The 27,233-nt window shown below is 49.7% G+C and overlaps 1 protein-coding gene and 1 non-coding gene across 8 annotated transcripts in view; both read left to right on the forward strand.

The window, feature by feature from the left end:
* NAV1 (neuron navigator 1) overlaps positions 1 to 27,233 on the forward strand; it is a 277,062-nt gene that overhangs the window by 53,918 nt on the left and 195,911 nt on the right. For all 7 annotated transcript variants that reach the window (XM_077157383.1, XM_077157386.1, XM_077157387.1 and 4 more), the window contains 2 exons: positions 13,530 to 14,274; positions 19,396 to 19,493. In XM_077157383.1, coding sequence (XP_077013498.1) covers positions 13,562 to 14,274; positions 19,396 to 19,493 — 811 coding nt within the window. In that variant the 5' untranslated portion in view covers positions 13,530 to 13,561. The remainder of the gene's footprint in view (positions 1 to 13,529; positions 14,275 to 19,395; positions 19,494 to 27,233) is intronic.
* Positions 23,874 to 24,014, forward strand: LOC143681751 (U4 spliceosomal RNA). Its single transcript, XR_013174815.1, has one exon. It is a non-coding gene; the product is annotated as a U4 spliceosomal RNA (small nuclear RNA).

A 27,233-nucleotide genomic window follows, 5' to 3' on the forward strand; every position in this document is an offset into this window, starting at 1 on the left:
TAACCAAAGTTTGGAGAGGTTAAGTGACTTTCCCAAAGCCACACAGCTTCAAAACAGCAGAACCAGACTCCAAACACCTACAAAAAGTCATAAAAAGCTAATACAGCTGTGCAATGTGGGTAGCTGGGTGGGTATGTGGTGCTGGGGGCTGGCCATGGCTAGGGATTCCTGGCTCAAGGGTGCAGTCCCCCTCAGGAGACCCACTCCCTCAGCCATGCTTGTTGGAGGGTCCCATCTAACCTCATCAGCCAGTCCTTCTAGTCAGAGGTGGCCTTGCTTGGAGACTTTGTGGGCATTTCTCGGGCAGTGAGACCTTGAGCTGTGGAAGAGGGTAGGCCAGTTGCACTCCTGGGTCTGTCCAGCATGACCGGGGGAGGAAGGGGAGGTGCGTCCCCACGCCCAGGGTTTCCCCCAAGCTCACTGTCAGGCCCTGGTGTCTGTTAGGACCTGAGCCTTGGAGCCTAGGAAACCTGTGCTCTGGGAGCCACGGGTCGGGGGACCCCTTCTCTGAGATTGGGGTCAGCTGGGGGAAGGGAGGCTTCTCCCTTGGAGCCTGGCACTGGGGCTTCGAGCACCAGCCAAGCCTAGTGTCTCCCTTTTTTGTGTGGCTCTCACACTAATGTGTTACTGCTGAAAATGGGGGAGGCATCCTGGCTTGAGAGCTTTGTGTTGGCAGGAATAGAGGCCCAAGCAAGCAGGGCTTTAGAGTGGCTCTGGGGGGGCTGGTGGAGCCACCAGGATCTGGGAACTCGGCTTTCCTTGAGACACACAGGCAACAGACAGTCTCTCAGATTCTCAGGGACAAGAGAGAAACAGAGCTTGAATTCTCTTTAATAGTGGAATTGCTTGTTCCACTTTCAGATGAGGGAAAGCTGAGACCTGGAGATTAGTCAGCTCAGGGGAGATCCCTTAGCCCTGGAACCCAGGCCTGTGTTCTGACTCCTGGGCCACCTTTGACTGTTGGGTCTGACCACCCACCCTTGCATCCCCCCCACCCCAATTTGAGCCTCTTTTCTCCAATCCCCTCACCTGTTCTGAGAACCTTGGGAGAAAGGCAGCTCTTATGACTAGTGCAGCTAGCCTGATGCTGATTTAACTTGGCAGAGGTCTGGTCTGCACCTCACAGCCAGGCCCATTGACAAGTTTAAGTCAGATTGTGAATCCAGCCTCTCCAGATGCCAGGATGTGCTGTTCCAGGCAGTGTACCAGTCCACACGCTGCAAACTGGCATGGGCCACTGGACCCGATGGCTGGCTTTACAGGCAGTCCAGAATCCTCCTTGACTTCTCTTGCCCTAGCACCAAGGACCCTCTCTCTCCAGCCCCAGTCCAGTGGCTGTGGATTTCTGGACCTGAGAAGTATGTGGGGCTTGTTGAGTGATACTATCTCCATCTGCCTGGCTGGAAAACCTATCCGTGGGGGGAATGCTGGAGATTTTAAGTTGGGGAAAAAAAAAAAAGTGTGAGAAAGATGGAGCTGACAGGTCTGGTGGGAGATGCAGTCATCTGGCCGGCTGCCTGGGGGTGAACATGGGCTCAGATTTCTCTGTCTGCACTGAGCTTGCTGGACCCACAGGCTCCACTTTATCCAGGTCCCTCCCCCATTCATCGGCTCCAGGGTTCATCTGGAGCCACCAGGATCTGGGAACTCGGCTTTCCTTGGAGCCATTTCTGGGGGAAGCCAGACCTCTCTATACCTCTGGCTGGAAGAAGATGATGTGTATATGGCGGAAAGGAAGCGGGGGTGGGGAAAGTGGAACATGCGCTGTCTTTGGGCACCTTCCCAGGGACCCAGGCATTTGTCCCCTTTTGACCGAGAACCTCAAGCTCTCATCTGCATTACAGGAGTGCTGGCAGCACCCTGAGGGTGTGTAGCGCAGGGCTGAGGGCTGTGAGGCTGGAGGTGATCTAGAACACCGGAAGGTGCCCTGGGACAGAGAGGAGGGGGCCTTTCTGCTGCGCTGCTTCTGGATGACAGGAGGTGTGTGTGGGCTGCACGTGCTTTCCATGCTGGCTCGACTTCCTGGGAGGTATTTATAACCGAGGCCTCCAGCCCCCTGTGATTTGTGGGACAGTTTTAAACCATTGATTTTCATTAGCACTAAATCATTTCTCTTGGCTAATTGAAAAGGAACCAAGGATACTGACAGTGGAGCTGTTTGTATGGATCAAATCAGCAAAAAAATGCCAGTGTGCTGACACAGCACAAGTCTTCAGCTGGGCGGATCTAGAGCCCCTTCCTGGAGCTGAAAATTCTCTCTCAAAGGCCAGAGGCTGTGAGAAACAACCCCCCAGAAGGGAGAACCAGGAAGTGAACTTGATTCTCAGCAGGAGGAATGGAGGTTAGAGATTCAGAAGAACTTCTAGCCTAGAGTGATGGGATTAGAAGTTGTGAGATTCTGAGGAGGTGATGACCCCAGCCTGTGTTGATAGAAGGGCGAGGACTGGCAGCCAGTGGTGGCTGTCATTTCAGGGGGGCATGGGAGGTGAGGGCAGAGCGCTGGCTGGGAGCAGAAGAAGATGGGGGTGCTGGCTGGGACTGCAGGAATGCGGAGAAAATCTTTTCTTTGCTGGTATGTTTGAGGTTACATATGCATCTCAGCTTTGGCTTAGTCGGAGCAGCCATGGGGGATGGGGGAACACTGTTTGGGGCAGGAGAGTGAGGGAGTTGCTCTGGGAATACCAAGTCTGGGCTGTATAGTGTTCAGAAGCCATCTTTTGGGAAAAGGATTGGGCCAGGCTGGGAGCGAAGGCCAGGGTTTGGACACCAGCCTGATGACTTATAAATGCCAGGAAACTACGCTGTCTGACGTTACCTGAAATTAATACAGCCAGCCCCAACGTGTTCCTCTGTGAGAACATGTTGCCATCTGGCCAGAAAGGACACGATGCTACAGTCTTTTTAGGATAAGGGAATCCCTTTCATGTGATTTGAAAGTATTGGCAGAGCCCTGGGCTCTGGGGTTGGAGATGAGGAGGAGAATGATGAATCCCCCTGCTTGAGGACAACCCTAATTCCCATTCTGAGCCAGGAGCCAGCCAGGCGGGCACTGGGGGTACTGATCTCCCCATCTCTGCCTCTGCCAAGTCCTGGCCAGCAGACTCCAGCATCCCCTGCTTTCTGTCAGTGCTCTGCCCACTCAGCCCATGCCCGCCCTGAAGAGACAGCACCAATGGCTGCCCATCTTCATCATCCTGTGGACACCGACTGGGGCCATCGCCTTCTCTGCCAGTGCTTGGGCCCAGCTGAATGGTCCCCAGCTGGCTTCTGCGAGGCCAGGGTCTGCAGGCCAAGAGCTTGGGGCACGGGGTGGGCCTGAATCCCTTCCAAGACGGCCTCCCTGCTACCTGCAACTCGGATCTTCCTTCTTCTGTGTCCTGGGAGAGTGGCAGAGATTGGAGTCTGAACAAGGAGGAGAAGCATTTACTAAATGGCTAGTGCAGTCTTTTTTTATTAGAGAAGTTGTGGATTTACAGGAAAATCATGCATAGTCCAAATATACCACCGTGCATTAATGTGGAACATTTTTTACGATTTGTGACAGACCACTGCAGTCTTACCCTCAGCCCTAGGGACCTCCCTATGATGCCCAGTCTGGAAAACACTGGGATCTTATGTGGTGTGGAAGGAGGCTGGGTGGTAGGGGAAAAGAGCACTAGACTAGGAGTCACCCTGAGCTCCACTGATACTCAATGGTGTGACTTGGGACACATCACCTCCTCTCTCTGGGCTCAGATTTTCATCTTGTCTCCGAGGCCCAACTGGCTCCAGCAGTCTGTGGCTCTGGGAGTCTTGCTTGGGCCAGAAGATGTCACTGGGGTGGGAGACATAGCAGGGGCTTGGGGAAGAATGGGAAAACTGGAAAGGGAAATTCTGAAGTTGTTGGGGGAAAACTTAGCAATGATATAGAAGGAAAGTCCTTTCTGTGGACTGAGCTTTAAACTGTACAGACCCCTCTCTGCTGAGTTCCAGCCCCACCCCCAGCCCCTCTCTTCCCTTGTTGGCCTCCCTGCTGGTCTGTGAACTCCTTAAGCGTAGGGATGTTGTCGTTTGCCCTTATACCCTCACCATGTGTGAGAGGTGGGAGGCCTCTAGGCCACAAATGTTGAATGAATGTTGTGTGCCCATAGTGGGAAGGTGGGGCCAATTTTTTCCAGGGAGAGCCTGTGAGTACACTTCTAGAGAGCTGGAACCCTGAGATGAACGAGGATGGGAAGACAGAGTCTCCTCATCTCTGGGCTGGATGAGCCAAAGGGGATGGACAGCAAGGAACAAGGAGAATAGGCAGTAAAGACCAAGCTAGAGATGGCATGTGTGTATGAGTATCTGTATGTGGGTGTGTAGATATGTGTGCCTGTGTGTAAGTGAGTATGTAAGTCTCTGTGAGTGTGTGTGAATCTGTATAAACGTCTATCTGTGTGTGTATATACATGTGTGTCAGTGTGTATACGAACACATTGGTGCATGAGTGTGTCAGTGTGTGTGTTTGTGTGTGTAGGCATCTGTGTGCATGTGAGTGGGTGTTGTGTGTGTGACTGTGTGTTTGTGGTATTTTTCCTAGAGGACCAGACTGGGCCTCCAGCTGGAAGTGAGACCCAGGCTGGGGTTTGGTCCTGGGAGAAACTCATCAGAATTTCATGGGCAGGAGACTATAGACAGCAGGTGGAGTAAAAAGCTTGCAAGGAAGCTCCAGTCCAGGAGTTTTGTGACTTCTGGGCCCCTGAAGGTCCTTCTGTTAATCTTCCTGTCTCAGGATAGTTTGCATCTAGGCCATCCTCATGCAGTCAGGAGTGCCTCAGCTTCAGAAGGATCTCCATGATGGGAGAGCGCCTACATCTCTCTTCCTAACCATGCCATGGGTTTTTTCTTTTGGAAATTCAGCATACTGTCTAAATTTGTTTATCCACCCTAAATCTCAACTCCATAAACTAGCTGTCCTGTTCATATTTGTGGTAGTTAGATTCAGTTGTCAGCTTGGCCAGGTGAAAGCACCTAGTTCTGTTGCTGTGGACATGAGCCAATGGTAGGTGAATCTCATCTGTTGCTAATTACATCTGCAGTTGGCTGGGAGGCGTGTCTGCTGCAATGAGTGACGTTTAACTTAATTGGCTTGTGCTTAAATGAGAGAACGCAATGTAGCACAGTCTAGCAGCTCAGCATTCCTCATCTCAGCACTTGCAGCTCAGCCCAGGCCTTTGGAGAAGTCACCCCGGGGAAAGTTGTTGGAACCCAGGGGCCTGGAGAGAAGACCAGCAGAGAACATCCTGTGCCTTCCACGTAAGAAAAGAGCCTCAGTGGAAAGTTAGCTGCCTTTCCTCTGAAGAACCAACAAAATAAATCCCCTTTTATTAAAAGCCAATCCGTCTCTGCTGTGTTGCATTCCAGCAGCTAGCAAACCAGAACAATATTCAAATAAGAAAGTAGAAATTTAGGTTAGAGATAAAGCATTCTGGTGACAGCATTTATGCTATTCTGCCTGAAATGGGTGACAAAAGGAGCACATGGGAAATATGGGGTAGAACAGTGGAGGGAGATAAATACTATCCTGACATTTTCTTTGACTTAATTATTACCAACATTGAATGTTTATTTTAGGCCAGGCCCTGTCTTAACTGATTCTCCTATAACAACTCAACATATTACAATAATAATAAGTACTTATTATTATTATACCCATTTGACAGAGGAAGAAACCTGCCCGAGTACGTTAATTTGCTGTGGGTCCTGAACTAGGAGCTGCAGTGCTGGCACTTGTACTGGGGAGTGAGGATGGGCGAAAGGGGAGCAGCCAGGCTGGGCTGTTGTTCTGGCTCCAGGGCCTCTGTTCTTTGCTGCAACACTGTGCTGTGCGCTGTCTGCACTTCAGTGCTTGAGTCCAGGAGTATCCCAGCCCTTCCTTTATCATGAATAATCCCACTATTTTCCTCACCATCTTCCCGAGAGGTCGAGTTTTAACTCCTGCTTCTACAGCTGGTGAAACACCAGAGAAAGTAAGTGAATTGCCCAAAGTCGCTCAGCCTGCAGTGGAATTAATGAGACCAGCGCCCAGGAGTTGCACCCCCCCCCCCATATTAATTTACTTTTTCCTTCCTTCCTTCCTCTTCCTATATTTCTCTTTCTTTTTCTCATTCACTCATTCAAAATTCATTCATTCATTCGTTCATTCGCCTGTCCACCCTCACAATGCAGCAGTTAAAATGTTTCGATCTTTTTCAAATGGGCGTCCAGACGGTTTTCACAAAGGCCGACGCGGCCCCTTTAAGGCGCCGCTGCAGGAGGAGCTGTCCTATCAGCACCACGGCCGTCGCCCGGCGCGCCCCGCCCACTATGGGCCGTTTCGGGGTCTCTAGGGCAGAAAGGGCGGGGGAGATCCCAACTCCGGGAACCTGCAGGGTGGCGAGTCCTCCAAACCCGGGGCCAAACCCGGGATATATTGCCCGCCTTCACTCCGCTCACCCGTCCCGGCCCAGCAGATCAGAGGGAGAGAGCGCTCAGGCTCTTACCACCTTCCGAGCTGGAGTAAAATATTTATAGGCCCAAAATACTTTCTGGCTCTGAGGTTTGCTGGGCATTGAGCCAGTAGCCTCCATTTGTCCTGGGCCTGTGGCCAGAATGAGCAGAGTCTTGAAGCCCGGGAAGTTGGGGGTGGAGGGGGATCAGCGGTGAGGCCCGGCTTTAGTCCATAGGGTGAGCGACAGAGCAGAGTGGTTACTGGTACCGCCTCTGGGGCTCAACTATGTGGCCACTTACTAGCTGTGTGATCATGAGCAAGTTCCTTAGCCTCTCTGTGCTTAGAGTCCTTGCCTGTGCAGTGGGGATGATAATAGCACCTACCTGTAGGGCAACTGCAAGTAAATACAGGTAAACACCTAGAACTGTGTCTGACACACAGTCAACAATTGCAACTAAATAAATGTTTGACTTTAAAATAAGGGACCAGAGTGAAGGTGGGAGGGCAGACAGTTGGGTATATACTGGGAAGGGAGGAGTGGGGTATGTACTGCAAAGTGGAAGTGCATGTTTGGTGTGGGGTGTAGACCATGTTCAGGGGCTGGGACTTGCCACTTTGCTCTGGAAGTCCAGCGGCCTCTCTACTCACTTGTCATCCACCAGACTGTTCCATTCTGTGTCCTTCCCTTCTGGCAGGAAGGGCAGCTGTGTTCACTAGCATAATCCCTACCATTTCTTGAGCACCTATGGTATGCCAGCACCATACTAGATGCTTTGTATTTATTCCATAATTTAATCTTTATAAAACCCTATAATTAGTCATAGGAGTGAGGATTCTGGACTCAGAAAAGTTAAATAACTTGTCTAAAGACACAAAGAAAGAAGTAGCAGAGCTAGGATTTGAACCTAGCTCTTCCTGACTCAAAAGCCTTTACTCTTTCCTCTACATGTTTTTCAAACCACCTAGTTTCCTACCGCTTTTGTTGGTGTGCAGTTGGTGTTATCATATCCCATCCGATCACTGTTTTTCCTGTTGCAGCAACAGGAATCTACTCCAGCCTGGCAGGTGCTCTGGTTTTCCTCTACTCTGCTGGAGGTTCCAGGAAAACCAGGCAACTCAGCCTCCATCCCTAGGCACTTGGGATGGAGGACACTTAAAAGGAGAAGATTGTTTGTCCTTGTGATAATAATGTCAACACTTGTTGAGTCCTTACCATGGGGCCAGGCATTTTTCTAAGCAATTTCCATTATTAACTAATTTACTCTTCACAGCAACCCATGGTAATAAGTCCTAGTTTCATTTTATAGATGAGGTAGCTCAGAGGTGATGGGGTTTGCCTGAAGTTATACCATTAGCAAATGGCAGAGCCATGCTTTGGGCCCAGGTGCTCTGACTCTGGAGTTTATTCCCTAATTGGTGTACACACCACACAGGGCCTCTCTGCAGAGCAGGGTGTGCACTGGGGCACTGGTGGGTAGCCCCGGGAGGGTGGGGATTTCCATCACCAAACCCACTGCTTCTGGGATTCCTCACACCACCTTCTCCTGACCCTGCTGCCACCTTTTCTTTGAAGCCTACCCAGGTCCTGCCTCACCCACAGACTGTGACGCGCACATCCCCATGGCACTCTGTTTGCCTCTCTCGATGCACACCACACATGCCGCTTGTGATAAGTGTCTGTGTGTTTCATCGCCACCACATTGTTGGCTCCTTGAGAGCAGAACTGGGTCTCAGCTATCTTGATTATCCCAGCACCTGCAAAGCACCTGGCTCATGGAAGGTGCTCAGCCCAGGTGTGTGGTCATCAAACGAAGGGGTCCAGCCATGAGTCATTCTTTACGTTCAGTGTCTTTGTAATGGAGGGCCCTGAATGTGTCTTATCAAGGACAGGGCTCTCCAGAATGAGGGACTAAGGTACACTAGAGGCTTTTTTCTTGAATCTGTTCATTGAGGTTAAGTGAGAGTTCAGATCAAGGCACTTAGAAGGGTGTTTGGGGCTAGGGGATCTGGTAGAATCTCCCCAAATACGCATACATACACACGTATACATGTGCACGTAGAAAAGAAACTGGACTCCTTGGTTCCACTCCCAGCTACAGCCCCAAACTTCTATCTTTGAGACAGCCCAGATGCATTGTGAAGGTATCACGAAGAAAGTTCAGTACTAAAAACCAAGCTTGCTGAACAGAGCCCTGCCCTAAATAAACCTTATTGTCCTCCTTTTCTGGGACATTTCCATCTAGTTCTAAGAGCTAGGAGATAGGGACCATTACATTAACCTCATTCATCCCAGAACACCAAACATTTTCCAGTTATTATCTTATTCAGCTTGCTCAGGACGTGAGGCAGTGGGGATCAGGGGGAGAGAAAAGTTGAAGAATACAGACTGGGTGCTGGGACCAGCTGGGACTTATCTGGGCCCCAGGAAAGATCACCTGGGCAGAGGCCTCTTCATTGAACTTTGGCAGCACCGGTGCTCATGCTTCTCAGCTGGGTGTCTACCCCTCAGGAACATGACCTCCTCTTCCTTCCGCGGTCCCCCCCCCCCCTTAACCCACTACTGCTTCAGTCCTACCCTAGCTCAGGTTTGCCCCCCGCCACCACCAGCCATATGAAGCTTGGCTTAGGCCTGTCCCCCCGCCTCCCATGGTTATGTCATCTACTGCGTCATGCAGGGCCAGGCCTCAGGACTACCCGGCCCCCAGTACAGCCAAAGGCAGGCAGGATATGGGGGGTGGGGGGGACCGGCTAGATCTGAGGGCAGTTGGTGAAAGAAGAGAGGGAAAAAGAGCCTCCCTAGAGCTGTCCATGACGGATTTTCTTCTCTTCTGGTTTTTACCCGGTGAGCTGGATTTGACCTCCCTGTTCCGTCTCCTCCCTCCTGTACTTCTGGAAGGCCCGGAGTTGCCACAGACGAGGACAGAGCTGGTCATGGAGGTGGGGTATGGGCTGGACACTGGCACTTGGTGGGCATGACTATGGGGCTCCATCCTTGGGCCTCAAATTCATTCCCATTTGTGTTTGATTCACGCCGCTCCACCACTTTCCAGGTGTCTGTGTCTCAGACAGCTCATATAACATTTTCAGCCTCATTCTCCTCATTTGTGAAATGGAGATGATAAAACCTACCTTAAAAGCTTGTTGTGTGACTGTGAGAACCTCGTGTCTAATGCTCCTTATATTCAGGGTATGGACAGATGAGTACAAAATATGGATATAAATAAATAGTCGGAGGTAAAATAAATTGGATAGATGGAAATACCAGTGGTCAATGAGAGGGAGGGGTAAGGTGTATGGTATGTGTGAGTTTTTTCTTTTTATTTCTTTTTCTAAAGTGGTGCAAATGCTCTAAAAAATGATGATGGTGATAATACACAACTATGTGATGATACTGTGAGCCATGGATTGTGCACCATGTGTAGAAAGTATGTGTGTGAAGATTTTCTGAAAAAAAGAAAAAAGATTGGTGTGAGGGTTAGTGTCTCAGTAAAAGGGAGAACAGGGCAGAGGGGGTATGAGGCGTCCTCTGAGATCCCCTTAAATACCAGGATGCTAAGTGCCTGTGCGCACCTGAAGGAAAACCAGGCAACTTCCTTGTGCCCCCTTTCCTATCTGACTTTGATTGGGAAGCCCTCCCCCGCAACCCCGAAAATGGCCTGTTTCTCCCAGGCCCTCCCCGGGACAGTGGTCACCATGTCTCATGCCCATCCTGCTCTCAGTCTAGCAAAGGGCTGTTTGGGGAGAGGAGAGAGCAGGGCCCCAACTGCAGCACAGAGGGAGGGGTGGGGCTCCTGTGACCTTCCATGGCATTGCTTTCAAACCCTTTTCCCACGGAGCTTTTCAAAAATTAATGATCGAATAAAAGCAGCACTGCATCTGCTCCATTGGCAAGTGCAGTAGAAGCAGGCTTCTTGTTCTTAGGACTCAGTTGACTGGAAATCCAGCCAGCCCCAGCTATAGGGACTGGGTGAGTCTGAGCCAAGGAGGACCAGGCTTGCCCAGACAGAACTGGGAACTGGGGATGCAGCAAGGATGATGTAGGTGAGTTGGGGTCCTGGGGATCTTGGAGCAACACAGCCTGAGTGGGGAAGCAGCTCCCAGACGAGACGCAGGCAGAGGCTAGGTGCAGTTCCAGGTTAGCTCACAGCTGGTGCTCCCAGAAGGGGTGGTCTGGGTGCCTGATTGGTTTTGGTCCCCATGCTGATGGGTGCTGGGGTTGAGGAGAGAAGCAGAAGTGGAGCCATGTCGCACTTTGACAGTGCAGGGAATTGAACCTGGGAATGGTGAAGTCTCAGAGGTGTGGCTGCCACAGGTCATTGGTCTAAGGCCCTTCTCATAGGTGGCCAACTGGTTAGGTCAGCTGGTCAGTGTGCCCCCAGCTTTCTGCTGGAGGACAAGTCAGCCGTTCAGGATCCACATGAGCCAGCTGAGCAAGTCACACTTGTGCCTCTGGTCCTGCTTAGCATTGTCATCGATGCAGGTAGCCGATCACTAGAATAGTGGTTGGTTGGAAGGAGGATGACAGAGTAAATCCATCCTTACCTCCAGTGGAAGAGAGCTCTGACTATACGTCCCGAAGCCATGTTAATATTAGCATTCTAATATGTCTCTCCCCCTGCCTGCTGTTTCTAGGAGTCTGTCGTACCCTTGTTTTGCAGACTGGGCATGGAGAAGTTAAATAATTTACCCAATTTCTCACAACTACATGTATTAACTGCTTGGCACCCTCTAAGGTCCCTTTATGAGAGGACCTCCCAGTCCTTCCTGTGGAGCTCTCCTTGGCATGCTGGGGCTAGGGATGCCTTGTAAGGAAGACTGTGTGCAGGTAGAGGGCAACTCAGAGTGTCCCTTCAGTCTGTGGCCTGGGGGGTGGCATGAGATGGTTGGGGGAGGAAGCAGGAGGCAGGCAGTCCTTGGATGATGAACAACCACTAGAGGGGTGGAGGCAAGCTGTTGTGGTTCTCACGCTTTTGCCATCCTCTGCTGGGGAAGTGGGGTTGCATTAACTCATCCAATAGTGATATCAAGTCTATCAAGTCATTAAAGTACAAAGCAGAGGGTAGAGGGAAGGGAATGAAGGTCCAGCACTTCTCTTTCTTGTAGAAATGATGTCATCTCTTAGCAGAGCAATTTTATATAAGTCCTGACAGTCACCACAATTGTAAGCTCTGGTTCTGTAAATCCATCCATTCTCAAGAGTCTGCATAGACTTCTTACACTTCAGCCTACAACTGATCCCAGACCAGAGTCAAAGACCAAGGAAAGGTCAGCAAAAGCCATCAACAGTCCCGTGCTGTTGCTGACAGCTTTTCCCACAATATGAAAGGGGCATCGTAGTGGTCTTGCTGGCCATGCTTTGGGTTGTATTTTCTCTGTCCAGAATGTCCTTTGTACCCATCTTCTCCCAATTCCAGGTGACCCCTCAAGGGGTCACCTTGAGGCATTTTCTTTGTACATAAATCTTTGCCTCATCTTTACTCATTTCCCTAGGATAAATTTCTAGATGAGGCATTGCGCCTCTGGCAGTATATGGGGGCCCTGTACTCCTACCGATACTGGTTATTATACGCTTTAAAAAAAATAGTAAATTTGATAGCAAAAGAGGATAACCCATTGTTAAATATGTATTTCTTTGGTTACTAAAGAAGTCTTTTGCCTTTTACCTTTGCAACCAATTGTATTTATTATTTTCTGAGTTTCTTGTTCATATAATTTGCCCTTTTTGTGTTGGATGTTTGCTTTGTATTATTGGCTTGGTAGAGCTCCCTATATAGAGAGGTTTTAACTCACTGTCTCATACACGTTTTAGGTATTTTTACAGTTTATTGATGTCTGAATCTTTTCTAAGGGTTTTATTTAAATTTAAATTTATTTATTTATATTAAATTAATTTTAATTTTTATGCACTCATATCCAGCAGTGTTTTCCTTTATGATTTCTGCCTTTGATGTGGTGCTTAGAAAGTCCTTTCCCACAACAAAGTTATGGAAACATTCGTGCATATGTTCTGCAAATTCCTTTATGGTTTCATTTTTTTACATTTAACTCTTTGTCTATATGCAATTGATTGCATGTGTCTTTGTAAACTGCTTCAAATTCCCTTCAAATTGAAAGTGATTAATAGAGCAATTAATTCATTACTTAGCCTTGTGAGGAGGGGAAGCTGGTAGTGGGGAGAGGTTGAAGATACAGAAGAGAAGTGGTGTAATTAATGGATCAGGGTCCTGGAAAAGAAGGGATTCAGGGCTGGGGGAAGGGGCTGAAGGAAGAGGGATCTGCCTTGAACAAAAGGTGGGACACTCAGTCTCAGACTAGAGGAGATGGGTCGGAAGGGGGCAGAGAGGTCAGTTTTGCGAGGGCTGGAGGTATACAGGGAAAGGGCTAGAGAGAAGGACCAAGTTGGGAGCTGGAATCTCCAGTGTTTGTGGGGAGAAGGACCAGGCAGAGTAGCATCAATGAGGGAGACTGATGAATAGTAGGAGCTCGGTGGTAGGAATTTAAGGAGAGGGTTATGAGCTTACACGTTTATGATTTGGAGAGGGGAGGGGATTATTATTGGCTACCCCATCTCTGGGCTCAGTGGAATGTGAAAGACTACACCCCAATGGAGGTGTGTCGTGGGGAGGGCCAGGTGTCAGGGAACATGCAGAGAAGAGGCTGAGGGCCTAACGGAGTTTGTTGATCATGTGCAGAACATTCCAGACCCGGAGTGCAATGAAAGGTGTGAGAGGGAGGGGACTACGAGAGAGTCTTTCCTGATCAATGGACAGGAATGGAATGGAAGAAAGTTAAATCAACCCCATTTATATAGTTCGTTGCAATTCATGGAGCACTTTCACATCTGTGTCTGCCTGTGAGCTTCCCAATAGCCTCCCACAGCAGGGAGGTAAAGGGATTTGCCCAGGGTCAGGATCTGTCCCCAGGAGACCCGATGCCCACCTGTGGTGCTTGTGCCTTTACTCAGGGACGAAAGCTTGGGCACAGATGCACGGGAAGGGTTTCTGCTGCTGCCGTTGGTAAAGAAAAGCCAAAGGCTAGGTAGTGCCTGACGGTCTCCTTCTCTCCCCTCACTCTGCAGGACCGTAGTCTCGATCCTCGGCCTTGCTGACCATGAACGGGATGGCCAATGTGAACTCTGCCAGCCGCCCCCACTTTGCCTCCTCCATCCCTGTGCCTCGAGCTGCTTCCCAGTCCAGGATTCCTACACCAGGTGCTTCTCCGCAGCTGCGGCCGCGCCAGGCTGGCCTGGCCCTGAGCCCCCAGCGAGCGGCCTCCCCGAGACTGGGCAAGGCCGCAGGCCCACCCAGAAACCTCTCTCCTAAGGCCTCCCGGGGGAGAAGCTCCCCCAAGGCTGCTGGGGCAGTGAGAGAGTCGGCTGAAGGTGGTGATGGGCTCTCTGGCTCCCCATGGAGCAGCCCCAGGGTCACCCCCAAAGCGGCCCTCCCCAGCCGGGCTGGGTCTGGAAGAGCTGGGGAGACCTACGGCAAGAGGAAGAAGGCTCAGGAAGGAATTCCCGTCCTCCAGCCCCAGGGCAGGAGCCCATCCCGGATCATCTCTCGTGGAGAAACTCAAATCCCAGGAGCTCCTGAAGGGCGACAGCCTCTTAGCTGCCCAGGAAAAGAACAAAGAGATATAAACTATAAAAGTTCGGGAATCCCCAGGTCTCTGGAGCCTGATGACAGGGGAGCCTCAGGGGCTTCCTCTCCCATCAGCAGCCCAGCACCGAGCGAGCGCCCCTCCCCAGCCCCGGGAGCCATTAGCTTCTCCTCTGCCCATCAGCAGAGTCAGCCAGTCACAGCCACGGTGGCCCCCTTCCAGTACAGGTGAGTGGGGGAGCAGGCGGGGCGCGGAGGAGGGAAGGCCGGGGCTGGCTCCAGGGGCAAGACCAAACGGAAGAGAAGCCTTGATGCTGAGTGGCTGGGGAAAGGGCCATGAAGGGCAGAGACCAGAGAGTTCCAGGTATAGAAGAAGCTAGGCAGATGGAGACCTAAAAATTGGGGGGGTGGAGAGCTGAGATGGGATTGGGAATGTAGAAGTGGGACTTGGGTCAAAGCTTTGGTCCTTCTCAACTCTGGGGACTCCGCAACAGGCAGAAGCTCCAAAGGAGGGCACCATGATAAGATCCACGTCTGGTCTCTGGGAAATGCTGGGACAACATGCTAAGGTATTGTGGATGCTCAAGCAGCTACATTCCTCGAGAGGGAGAGAGGTCACTGTTAGCTCATCTGGGATGTTGACACCTGTGAGTCAGGCTAACCCCGCACCGTCTTGGGCACTGTGCCTGCCCTTCATGGGGAGGGAGCCCTAGATGCCCCCCCTTGGTGCTCCACAACACCCATGTCTGCCTCTCTCGCTCTCTTTCCCTCTCCCTCTCTCCGCTTCCCACTGCTTTATGCTTATCTGTTTATGTGCCTGGGCGTCAAGGGTGAGGAGCAGTGCCTCTCAAATGGATGGGTAGGTGCTGCTGCCATTGGCTATGGTGGGGTAGAGGGGCAGCGGCCAGCAATGTGTCACGTGCTGGTGTCTCCAGCTTTCTTCAGACATGGCAAACCGAGGACAGGATAAACAAACCTTAGTCAACTCTGCCTTTTAAATAAAAATAGAACTCCTTATTAAAGTGGTCACATTAAGTGATCTAAATTTTAAGTGCTAATTATTACAGTTTAGGAATGCCCAAATGAAAATTCCTTACTAAGCTAGCTTCCTATGTTGTTATTTTTTTTGTCCCGTGCTAATGTGAGATGCTTTTATTGCATTTTTAAAAGGCTGTGCTTAGCTTTCTGGGCATTTGGGACCTCTGAAGTGTCGGAGTGACCAAGGAGGGGGAAAAACAAAACAAAACGAAAACACTTGGAGCTTTAACCTTTGCTAGAAGCTAACAGTGTGATTTGATTGCTAAAAAATCTAATGCAATCTTATACTACTGTAATAGGTATTTGGGGTACAGGACAGAGAAGTTAATAGTTCCACGATATTCTGCACGTATTAAGGCGTCAGTGAGTGTTACATTCAGTTATGGACAACATCTTTTGAAAGGACTGTGACACACAAAAACACATTTAGAGAAGGACTGACAGCTTGGGAAGGGATCCAAAAATGAAGATATAAGAATGATTAAGGAAAATGAAGAAGTTTACTTTGGAACAGGAAGGCTTCGGGAGGGCCTGAGAGCTGGTTTCAAATATTTGAAGGGTGTCGTGTTGTAAGATGAATTAGATTTACTTGGTGGAGCTCCAGAGAACTGAGTCAGCATCTTGGTGGTTAGAAGTTAGAGTCAGATTCAAGGCTCAGTAGAAAGAACTTTCCAACAACTAAAGAAGTTGGCAAATGGGCTGTACGGCAGTGAGCTCCCCATTGGGAGAGTTCTGGCTGACCAAAGGCAGTGCTTACCTAAGTGATCCCTGGCTCTCAAAGCACCTCTTCATTCAAGCTGTCCCACAAGCGTCAAAGTTGCTTTTTCTAAAAGGCAGCTCATTCGGTGTCCCTTTTGACCTTCTCAACTTAGAGTCTCAAGTTAATGAGAAAACCCTAACAGAAATGCTGGGCAGACCTTCCTTTGAATGGCCTTTATCCAATTAGTAAACTGTTCCCCTGGTAGCCTCTGACTTCTTTTCCTACCCAATTTCCTTTATTTTGAATTCATTCTTTAGGCGGAAATGTCTAGGCTTTAAGTTGTTTATGATTTTACATTATCCACCCAATAAGCCCCTTGGCATCCTTAGAACCTGACATTTTCCAAAGAGGCCAGAACTTTTTCCTCTGAACATTTCAGTGCAACTTCAACAGAACAATGTTTCCTTCATTCAACAGACATTTATTGCATGTTTGCATTTTAAACAGAAATGGAAATATGTCACCCCATCTCAATGGTTTTGTTTCTCCTTCTCCGCTCCACCTCCTAGGCCCTGCCCCTTTTAGGCCCTGAATCAGGGTCGGAGTTTGGGTCATGGCTTGGGCAAGAGTGAGAGTAGACCCAAGGACACCCTGAGACTGGACACTTGCAGGCAGATGGGTGGGAGCCCAGCACACCCCGAGGGGGCCGAAGCTGCTGTCAGGGGCGGCTCTGCTGAGGGCCAGCCTGGACGACCCTCCCCAGCCTCACAGCCAGGGAGGTGCCATCTGCTCCCTAGAAGCCACAGACATCCCGTTTTTGTGGAAATATGTCTCCTCGTTGGCTCCTTGGCCTTCTGCAAAGCGTCAGCTGAACTCAGAAGCAGTGGTTAACATTGCTCCTTTCTCAGTCCGAAGCCTGGTCATGCCTACCCCGCGTCTTCAGAGAACAAATCCCTCTCGTGTGCCCCACAGCCCTTTTCAAGGTCGAGGTGTGGTCCTTCCCAATTAAACTAATCTCCCATCTTTCCTCTGACCCACTCATGACCTCCCTCTGGATCCCCCTGCTCCCTGGACCCAGAGGAGGCGTAAATGCCCCTCGGTCTGCCCTCCCGATCAATCCCCTGGTCTCATACATCCGATTCCATCAGACCTTCAACCTCATTCCCCTCCACTCACCCGAAAAAGAGCCACAGCCTCCCCACCCCGGCCGGTGTTACATTGCCAAGTGTTTTCTTTCCCCAACAGCTCTCTCCTTCCCTCCCCGGTGGCCTTTGGTAGGACTTCAGGCGGGAGGGTACGGTTCATGGTGTTGGAAGTGTAGGGTTATTGGTGTCACCATTGTGGTTCTCTTCTCTCTGGTCCAACCTCTATCAGGCTCCCGGCACTGACGCTACTGTCCGTGCAGGTTGGGCGGGGAGGAGAGACATGGGGGACTGGCTGTGTTTGCAGAGGTGGGCATCTTGGCTTGCCCATCTCAGTTGGGAAGGCTTGCTGCTGGAGGCAGGTGTAGAGAAGAGTGCAGAGCAATCTGAGTTCAGAGAGGTAAAGGTCGCCTTCCTTCATGTTCCTGAGACTATAGTTCCCAGTTCATGTGGCTGATGCAACTTCACCTGCCCTTGCCTCATGCTGATGGAAGGAAGAATCGTTTCAGCAAACCAAACTACTCCTATTTCTAATACTGCTTATTGCATACCTGCTCTGAGCTAGAGGCTTGCTTAGCTTTATATATATTATTTTATTTGATGAAACATTCAATACATTATAAACAGTCTCCCTTCCTACCAATAGAATGATCTGCTACTTTCTCACCAATACATTGCATCCTTTACTGCAAAAATCCAGGACCATGGTCATTTCTTCCAAGAAGAAGACCAACTCCAGTTGTTATTTGTCCCCTTGGCACTCATTTGTCTAACTGACATGGTGAGTGTCTTCATCCTCCTGAGCTCTCCAGGTGCCAGAAGAGGTCTCTGCTTGAGCGTACTCTCCTGGCCCCATCCCTAGCACCCAGACACAGGAGAGCCCAATACTGCCTGAGTAGTTCAGGAAGAGCTGTGTAGGAGCAGCAGATATCTCACACAATCCTAGATTGTCCAGGTCACACAACACTGACCTGGGCCTTAGGGGTCAGCTCTTCTACCCTGAGTTGTATGAAAGCCAGGCCCACAAGGGGAAGAGATTTGCTTGGGGTTTCACAGGAAGTGACTGGCAGAGCTCTGTCCAGAGTCCTGGACCATTTAGGTGTTGAAAAAGGTGAAAGCTAGAGAGAAAAAAGACAAATCTCAGTAGCACTGCAGGCTCACAGGATCCCCTGGCCTTTCTCCTCCTCCCGCCAGGACCAGCCCATCAATTTCCCCTTCTGCCTACACAGCCTCCCCTCCCCCTCCTGCCAAGCTGCCAAAGGGTCCATTTAGTTGGAGACAGCGGGCGGACGGGTGGGCGGGCCAACTCCAGAGCCCAGGGTAATTGCCTATAATAAAAGCTCCCACAGCCTTTGTTCCTGGGACCGATTGCACGGTTAGGGTTGTGCTCAGAAGCTTGTGTGCAGTTGGGAGCTGGTGCCCAGAGACCTCACCCTTCTTCCTGTTGGACAACTGGCCCAGCATGGACTTGTCATCCCCCTGGGAATCACTGGGACCCCAGCTGAGCCTACCCCTCCTTTTTTCCTGACCTTGCTGCCTGCACTAGACAAGCCCAACAAGTCCTGTCTGCTCCCTGAGCTAGCAAAGATCAGGGAACTCAGCGTCAGAGGAAGCTTTTCTCAGTGTATTTGCCCATGGCTGTACATACCTGCACATCCTCAGGACAGTACAAAGAATCAAGAGCCTGGAGTTAGTGCGGTATTCTCCTCGCCCCATGGGAGATGCGTGTTTGTGGGAATGGGTAAAAAGCCAAAGGCATTAGACATGCCAGTTGTTTCGGTTTTCCAAAGCTGCTGGAATGTAATGTATCAGAAATGGATTGACTTTTACGAAGGGGATTTATTAAATTACGTGTTACCATTCTAAGGCCATGAAAATGCCCAAATTAAGGTAATGACAAGAGGATATCTTCTCAGAGGAAAGACTGCTGGCATCTGGGGTCCCTCTGTCACATAGGAAAACACATGACGACAACTACTGGTCCTTCTCTCCAAAGTGTCTCTGTGGGTGTTTCCTTTCTCTTTTAGCTTCTCTTCGGTTCTGTGCTCTCTCCAAAATGTCTTTCCCTTAAAGAATTCCAGCAAGCAGATAAAGACCCACCTTGAATGGTCATGGCCACATCTCCACGGAAACAACTGAATCAAAAGTTCCCACCCAACAATAAGTCTGCCCCCACAAGATTGGATTAAAAGGACAGGTTTTTCTGGGGGTACATAACGAATTCACATCAGCACACCAGTGCCTCCAGGCCCTCCCAGCCCAGACCAAGTTTGCATAAGAGGCCTGCTGTTTGCTGAAGTGCCCATGTGTGTACACCCCTGTGGCAGGGAGGGGAGTGCTGGCCCAAAGGGGTGTAGGGCACCCTTGGAGAAGAAGACCAAGCTCTAGAGGGCTCTCTCAGCTTCATGGGCAAGCTTTGAGGCAGGACAACCTCTGCCATGAGTGACCACCCCCTTCTCTGTCCCGCAGGCTTCAGGCAGACCAGGACCCTGGCCCCCTTCCCCAGGGCAGCTGGGCCCTTGATGGCTACCCTGCTGACAGGACAGAAGAGAACATCTCTTGCATGGGTAAGTGCCTGGGGGCAAAACTTCCTCCTAGGAGTGTGTGGACACTGGACTAGAACTCTCCTCACTGCCCACATAGATGAAGAAGTGGCCTAGGTTAAATGGGTCCATCTCTTGACAATGAGACATCAACCTGTGAATTTCCCTTTAAGTTTTTACCATGCTAAACTCAGCTCGGCGTTGGTCCATCAAAACCAGGTACTTGAGTGTCTGGATGGGAAAATGGCAGGTGGGTGCCACGTTTACCCGACATTCAGGTTCCAGGATCACTGAGGTCATTACATAAAGGTGGCAAGCTAGGAAAATGAAAGCCAAGAGCAGCAGGGCCAAGGTTGAAAATGAAGGGCTTGGGAGCCAAGGAGGCAATCCAGAGCCATTTGGCTGTCTGCCTGACTGCTGCTTCCTCTCCCAGGACCATTTCAACAGGCCACCCCAACACGTGCCACATTTCCTGTGGTATCCTGAATTCACAACATAACACCTGATGCATTTAGTGTTAACTGAGCTTCAGAAACCAGAATATGAGATTTGCCAAGACCCCTGAAAATCAAAAATAGTACTATTCCTTAAGAACAGAGATGCTGCCTTGTTCTCAGGTGTGTCTTCATCCAGTTGCTGGCCCATTGTACATGCTCAGTAGGTGTCTCTGAATGAATGAATAACAAGTGAATGAGTGAGTGCATTATATAACTCTGTCTAACTCTCAGCAGGGTGTGAGGATGTATGATTATTTTCTTGCAACATTAAAAAAAAATAACTGTGATCTACACCTGAGGTACAAGATACTTTACCCTGCATGGAACCAGTTCTTTTGTTCAGTTTCCCGGAACCCAGGGAAGTATGAACCCTCTCAGGGCTTGGTCTGCAGCGGTGACCTTGGACCCCTGTGGCCCTGCAAACAGAGCAGCACCACCCACTCTTCTTTGGCAAGCCTTGGCAGCGGTGAGCATGGGGGTTACAGAGGAGAGACTGGGCATTTAAAAAATAAACCATTTCCTCCCACGATAAGCATATACACGGGAACCAGGACATGGCAGGGGACAGAAGGAAACCAAATGTCACTGGCAGTGAAAAACCATCAGAATTAGAATGTGGTAACCAGGAAACTATGTGGGGCTCTATTTTTACATTTGCAGTTTTGTTAGTGTAATGGCTTCCTTATGTGTGTACCACATGGTTTGAGCCTAATGATCACCTCACCAGGCACTTGTTCCTAATTACTATCCAATGAATTGGTGAAAGGACTTTCCCTTTTAACGTCTGCTGCAAACTGGTTTTAGAGGAAACCCTAGAGCATGTCAACTGGAGGACCACCTTCGTCAGCCAGATAGGAAAATGTCAGATAGGTTGCAAATTGGAGTACTCTGTGGGACAGAGGTGAATTTTTGGAGGTGTGCTGCACACAGACAGCAAGACACACCCTCTTCTTTCAAGGTTTCTGGGGAAGGGGAGTAAGGTTCGCAGTCCCTAGCCTGTTGTCATGGTAATTCATCTTCGCCAACTGTAGCACTGAGCTCTTTGACGGGTGGGAAGGGGAGAGAGATTTGGGATTTGTCTGTGCTTTGTGTCATTCTTCTGAGCTTAAAGAAAATAGAAAAGAGGAGACAATTGAAGGGTTTCATTTTATGCTCCATGCATACTTCATTCCCCCAAACTTCACTTGGGTCATAGCATGACTCATTCATTCATTCATTAAACCATCGGTGGGTCTTGGGCCTAACACTGTGCTTGATATTGGGGTAAAATATGAATGACTGCCATGCCTAAAGGAGTTCACAGACTATTTCTTCCCTCCAGTGAGCCTTGCCTTCCAAATTCACTGGTGTCCTAGAAACCACTGACCTTGTAGGAGTCTCTCTTACTAGGCTTTACAGCATGGTGAGGGCACTGGGCTTAATCATCTCATTTTGTGAAAGGAGAATTAAGTGCCTTGGAGACTATTATATATATTTATTTTATATCATTCACAGAACCCAGTACAGTTATTGATCATGCCATTTCTATATCAGTCTGGAGAAGACAGAGGAGAAGTCTGCTTTTTTGAAGCTCAAATATCCCCCCTTCGTATCCATGAACTCATTATCCCCTAGCAGCTAGCACAGTCCTGGGGATCAGTGTTTGGGAAAATTGGGTAAGGAATCCAAAGTAAGCAGTTGTGAGACTGTTTCTTTCTTTTCTTTTAAAAATATTTTTCTTGACATATCTTCACACGCATGTAGTCCATACATGGGGTATAATCAGTGGCTCACAATATCATCACATGGTTGTGTATTCATCACCATGGTCTTTTTTTTGGGAACATTTGCGTTACTCCAGAAATAGAAATAAAAAGGAAAAAACACCCTCATATCTCCCATGATCCTTACCCCTTCCTCTCATAGACCACTAGTATTTCCATCTACCAAATTTATTATAACCTTTATCCCCCCATTATTTATTTATTTTTTATCCATATTTTTTATTCATCTGTCCATACCCTGGATAAGAGGAGTATCAGACACAAGGTTTTTAAAATTCCACAGCCATATTGTAAAAGTTATATCTTTATTTAATCGTCTTCAAGAATCAAGGCTGGGGTGCACAGGTCGTTCAGCGGTTAGAAGGCCTGCCTTCCATGTGGGAGACCCAGGTTCGATTCCCAGACCATGCACCATCCCCCTGCCAAAAAAAAGAATCCAGGCTACTGGAACATAGCTTAACAGTTCAACAGTTTCAGGTACTTCCCTCCAGCCACTCCAATGCACAATAAACTGAAAAAGGATATCTATATAATGCATAAGAATAACCTCCAGGATAACCTCTCGACTCTCTTTGAAACCTCTCAGCCAAGGAAACTTTATTTTGTCTCATTTCTCTCTTCCCCCTTGTGGTCAGGAAGGCTTTCTCAATCCCTTGATGCTGGGTTCCAGCTCATCCCGGGAGTCCTGTCTCACATTGTTAGATTTACATCCCTGGGGTGAACCTGTTTCTTGCTCTGCAAGCTGGGAAGAGTACCTGTCCTTCTCTGCTCTCCTTCAGACATGATCCTTTCTGGAACCTGGGGGGATGGGGGCCTTGAAGGCAGCAGGAGAAGGCTGAAGAGCTTACTCAGCCATGCACTATTCTCTTACTTACCCTGAAATAGGGTCCAAATTAGGCTGAGTGAACTTCCCATAACAGGAAGGGAATTTCCCATGATGACATGCCACCAAACAGGGGTGTTGGGGATGACCTTTGTATGTCTCTCAGGACATTCACAACCAGCTGCCAACTTCTGTCTTTGCCTTGGGCGAGTATGGAGGTACCACAGCCCATGGGTGTTTGTACATGTGCCCTAACCTTTCCTAGCCTGCGTGGACCTGCAGTGGTCCCGTCTGCTAACACTCTCCTATGTTAGTGTTAGCACCAGGCAGTACACGGGCTGCCATCAGATCTTAATTTGGAAAGCCAAGGGAAGCTAGGGCCGTTACTGCGTCTGCCCACATGTGTGAGGCCGTGTGCAGGAGGGTTGGGAAAGGTCGTCCCGAGGTTTACACAGATGCCTTAATTACTTCCACTTTGCGGCATGTTTGAGTGAGTACTAAGTGGACACATAATGAAGGGATCTTTTCTCATCATAACATGTGTTACCGGGGAACAAGCAGAGCCTCCTCCCCGCCCTGCTTCTCACATGAGGGTTGCTATGTAGAGAGTGGGAGAGGCCGTGTCAATTTTGGCCTCATGCTGGGTTGTTTTGCTTTTCTTCCTCTTCTCCTTTGTTGAGCCTGACTCCACCTTTAAGCCACTACTGAGTTTTTCATGTCTTGTGGATTTGGGAGCAGGGAGTCCCCACTCTAAGAAAACTTGCAAGCCTGGTCTGCTCTTAGCCAGAGCAGGAGGTGGGAATAACAGACCTCTCTGGGAGAAGAGTTTCTTCTGAGCCCTTGGGTGGGCTCCAACTCAATGGTGCAAATCTACCATGCTCTTCTGGGAGTCTCAGACCAAATCCAGGTATCCCAGGACTAGAGCTAACTTGGAATCAGAGATTATAGGAAGTCAAAGCTCTAAAGAACGGTATAGATCACCCACATGACCTCATTTTAAATGGGAAGAGATGAGGCTCCGAGAGGAGAAATGACTTGCTCAAGATTGCATGGTTAGCAGGTAACTTGAAACTAGGACCACTGCCTTCCGACTTGCCAAATATAGAAATAACCAAATGGTAATATGGCCACCATTCGTTTACTGAGCATCTACTATGGGTAGGGCAGGGCGCTGGGTGGTTTATGTAAAGTCTTCCCTGTCTGCCTTATCCCATGAAGGGAGGTATCATAACTCTGTGTTTAGGTAGATAACTCCTCTGAGGACACACAGGTCGCTAGGAGGCTGGGATTGAAACGCAAGCTTGTTAGAAGGTCATGTTCTAGCATTGCGCAGTGGCAGTATCGTAGTCAGTGAGGTTTATCCGAGGCGTGATTATTGCTAATTGAAAACTTTTCCCAATACCCTGCCGTGACGACTTGAAATATAGTCGGCACTGGCAATTTTTGCCAGTCTCTACGGAGACTGAGCAATTCTGTGTCGAAGAAAAGAGTACTTTAAGTAGCAGGGCCCTGTTTTCTTGAACAGTTGTTCTTGTCATTTTCTTGTTTCAAGAAAGGTTACCACGTGGTGGGATGCTGTTCTGCTTAAATAAAAAAGTTGTCACTCTGGAAAAAAAAAAAAAAAGAAGGTCACGTTCTTCTTGCGTCACTCATTGTGACCATCACATACTGTTCAAGCCCAGCTCAGTCTCTCTTAACTTCTGCCAAGTGGCAAGTGGGAGGGAAGAAAACCAGGCCTGTGGGCCGCAGGCCCTGCTGATGGCTCCCTCAACCTGAGTAGGCCCCAGGATGTCACTGACAGCTCTGTCATTTCATGCTGTGTTCACACCACCAGGCTCCCTGCCCTCTGGGGACTCCTGGACTAAGATGAGCCTGAGCTCCGAGCCATCCGTGGAGAGCGGACATGCAGACAATTGACTAGAAAACAACGCACGAGTTCAGGACTGATGGTATTAGCCATGTTTGCAGGTCTCAAGCAGGGTCTGTGCCCCTGTGGGCAAAGGAGGCTTGTGAGTGCAGGGCTCTCGAGGCTCTGTCTGGATAAACAGAGCTGCAGGTTGGGACCAAGCATATTTCCAGGAGCTGGGATGGGAGGTAATATCAGTACCAACAGCAGCAGCTGACACTTGGGGAGCAGGCCTTCTCCAAACCAGGCATGGTCACAAGTACTTTTAATCCTTCTACCAATTATAGGAGGGTTGGAACCTAACTACCTGCTTTAAAGAACAGCATTGCCACTTGCTAGCTGTGCAGCTTTGGGAAAATTATTTCATCTCTATGCCTCCATTTCCTTGGTTGTAGATTAGAAATGATGACCGTCTCTTCCTCGCAGGGGTTTAGGAAGATTAAATACACTCATAGAGGTAAAGTGCTTAGAAGAGTGCCTGGCACATCATAATTGCTTACTGTGTGTTTGGTGTTACTTGTTTTTGAGGGAGGTACGAGGAGCATCATCCCCTCTGAAGAGGAGCGTGACCTAGTGCAGGGGGTCTGGTGCCTTGCCCAAGATGATCCAGCCAGGATCTGAACCCAGGCAGCTTGTTGGCAATGGTTATAGTCTTAGCCGTCCACTTCATGACCACACTGGAGGAGAAGATTTCTCAATCCAGGGATCCCCAGGGCCAGGAAAGGCAGCAGGGAGACGGCACGGCACAGCCTAGCTCTGGGAGGGGCCACGAAGAGAGTCCAGAGAAGTGAGGTCATCTGAGGTACCCTGCTGGAGGGATTTGAAATAGAAACAGGATAAATCTGGATTCTATTTCTTTGGAAGAGGGAAGGGTTGGAGTAGGGGTGGAGGGGAAGACAGAGTGACTTTTCACGATGGCTGTTTGGTTGGGTGTGGCAATGAAACTGACCCAATGAGAGCCATTTTAGTGAAGTGTCAAGAGTAGCAGAGTCTGGGCAGCCCGCGGCCCTTCCTGCACTGTCACCCTGGGCCCGGGCCCTTTCCAGACTGCTGCCACTTTACAAAGTACCCTGCTGGAGGGATCTGAACAAAACAAGAAACCATACAAAGAGTTTGGCAAGGCTTAACCTCCCTGGTTCCTACTGCACCCAGACAAACCAGGGCCTCTGCATCATCCATCTCCAGAGGGCATTTATATCTGCTCACCAAATATTCAATAAGTGCTCACTTTGCACCAGGCTCTGTCTAGGGGCTCGGGATATATCAGTGGACAACACAGGCAAAGATCCCTGCCCTTCTGGGGCTTATGTTGTGGTCTGGAGCTTGTGCAGCTGTACATGATCTACATGGCAGACCCTGAATGGCCTCAGCCCTGGGATATGTCTCCCACCCCGAAAGAGCAAAGACAGAGCTCTGGCCTCATAACCACCTTCAAGCACTGCAAGCAACAGCAGTTTGGGAGCCACCCCCTTCACCCTGAGTCTTAGATGCTGAGGTGATTGCCCCCTGTGGGTTTTCTGGAGGACTGCCCCCTCTGCCACACATCTGTCCCGGATTCGGCTTCTTCTTGGCAAGGTTTTGGAGATTCAGCTTTCCAACCTGAGATGAAGTGCTTCAGTTCTTCCCAGGAAATCCTACCCCTTGTTTATTTTCTGGGTGTCTGCAGGCCATGATAAGGTCCTGAGGATGAGGATACCTCCTGGAAGGAGACCTAGTTAGTAGGAATCTCTGAGCTTGGACTATCCTGTACAGCTTTGGGGATGGCTATCCAGACAGTGTGGGGCTGCTAAACATTTCAACCCAGGGATGAGAGAGGAACCCGAACTCTTTGCTAAACTTCCACCACTGCCCCTCTCTACTTCTATGGTGAACCCAGGGAAGGCTCATCTCAAGCGTTGGATCTTTGCCCCAACCCCTGAGCAAAGCTTAGCCAGCCCTCCTCAACACTTCTGAAACAGGGTCTCTGCTTTTCCCCAAGCCTGGGGAGACCCAGGCAGAGGGAGAGTCTCCAAGCGGCATCATCTCAAGGAGTGCTATCTCTGAAGCCAGTCACGTTCAAGGCTTTAGTACCTCCCTCTGGTACCATTAACTGGATAGAAACTGAAAACCAGCATCCCGCACCCCTGTGGTAAGAGGATTGGGGTCCCCCACTGAGAAACTTCCCCCACAATAAGGCTGCCCAGCAGGGCTTAAACAGAAAGATATCCGGGGAGACGCAGCTGAAGAAAGCGAGGTGACACAGTCGCACAGCCATGGAGATTAAGTGCTGAGAATTACCCTGAGTCCTTTAAGAGGTGGAAGGAATCAAACACCTGCCTTCCTGTGTGTGGCTCCCAGGTTGTGGGAGACCTGGCTTCGAGGAAGCTGAGGATAATTAAAGGGTCAGGACACAGGAAGGGTCTGCTAGCATGGGTGATCCATCCTAGGGCAGATGAAGCTGCGGGGAGGGGAGGGCAGAGGAATGGTTAGTTGATCCTTCTCCCAAGAAAATCATTCCCCTTCCGCAGCGGGCGGGAGAAGGAGATGAGCGTGTTCTGCCATGCGAATGACGGCAGTCAGGTAGACAGGAGAACTTCCAAGGCAGGAGGAGAGCTCAGCCCCATCGGTGGTGGGACGAGAGAAGCCCTATGTTTGCTCACAGGCCAAGGACAGGAACTGACCCGATTTGCTCGCTGCATCCTTCCTACCTAAGAATCTGGGTTTCCATGGTGGCAGGCAGGAGTACAGAGGTGGTGAGCTTCTTGTGATAAAGGCAGGCAGTGTGAAAGACAAAGT

Source organism: Tamandua tetradactyla, chromosome 4 (genome assembly GCF_023851605.1).
Source record: "Tamandua tetradactyla isolate mTamTet1 chromosome 4, mTamTet1.pri, whole genome shotgun sequence".
NCBI lineage: Eukaryota > Metazoa > Chordata > Mammalia > Pilosa > Myrmecophagidae > Tamandua > Tamandua tetradactyla.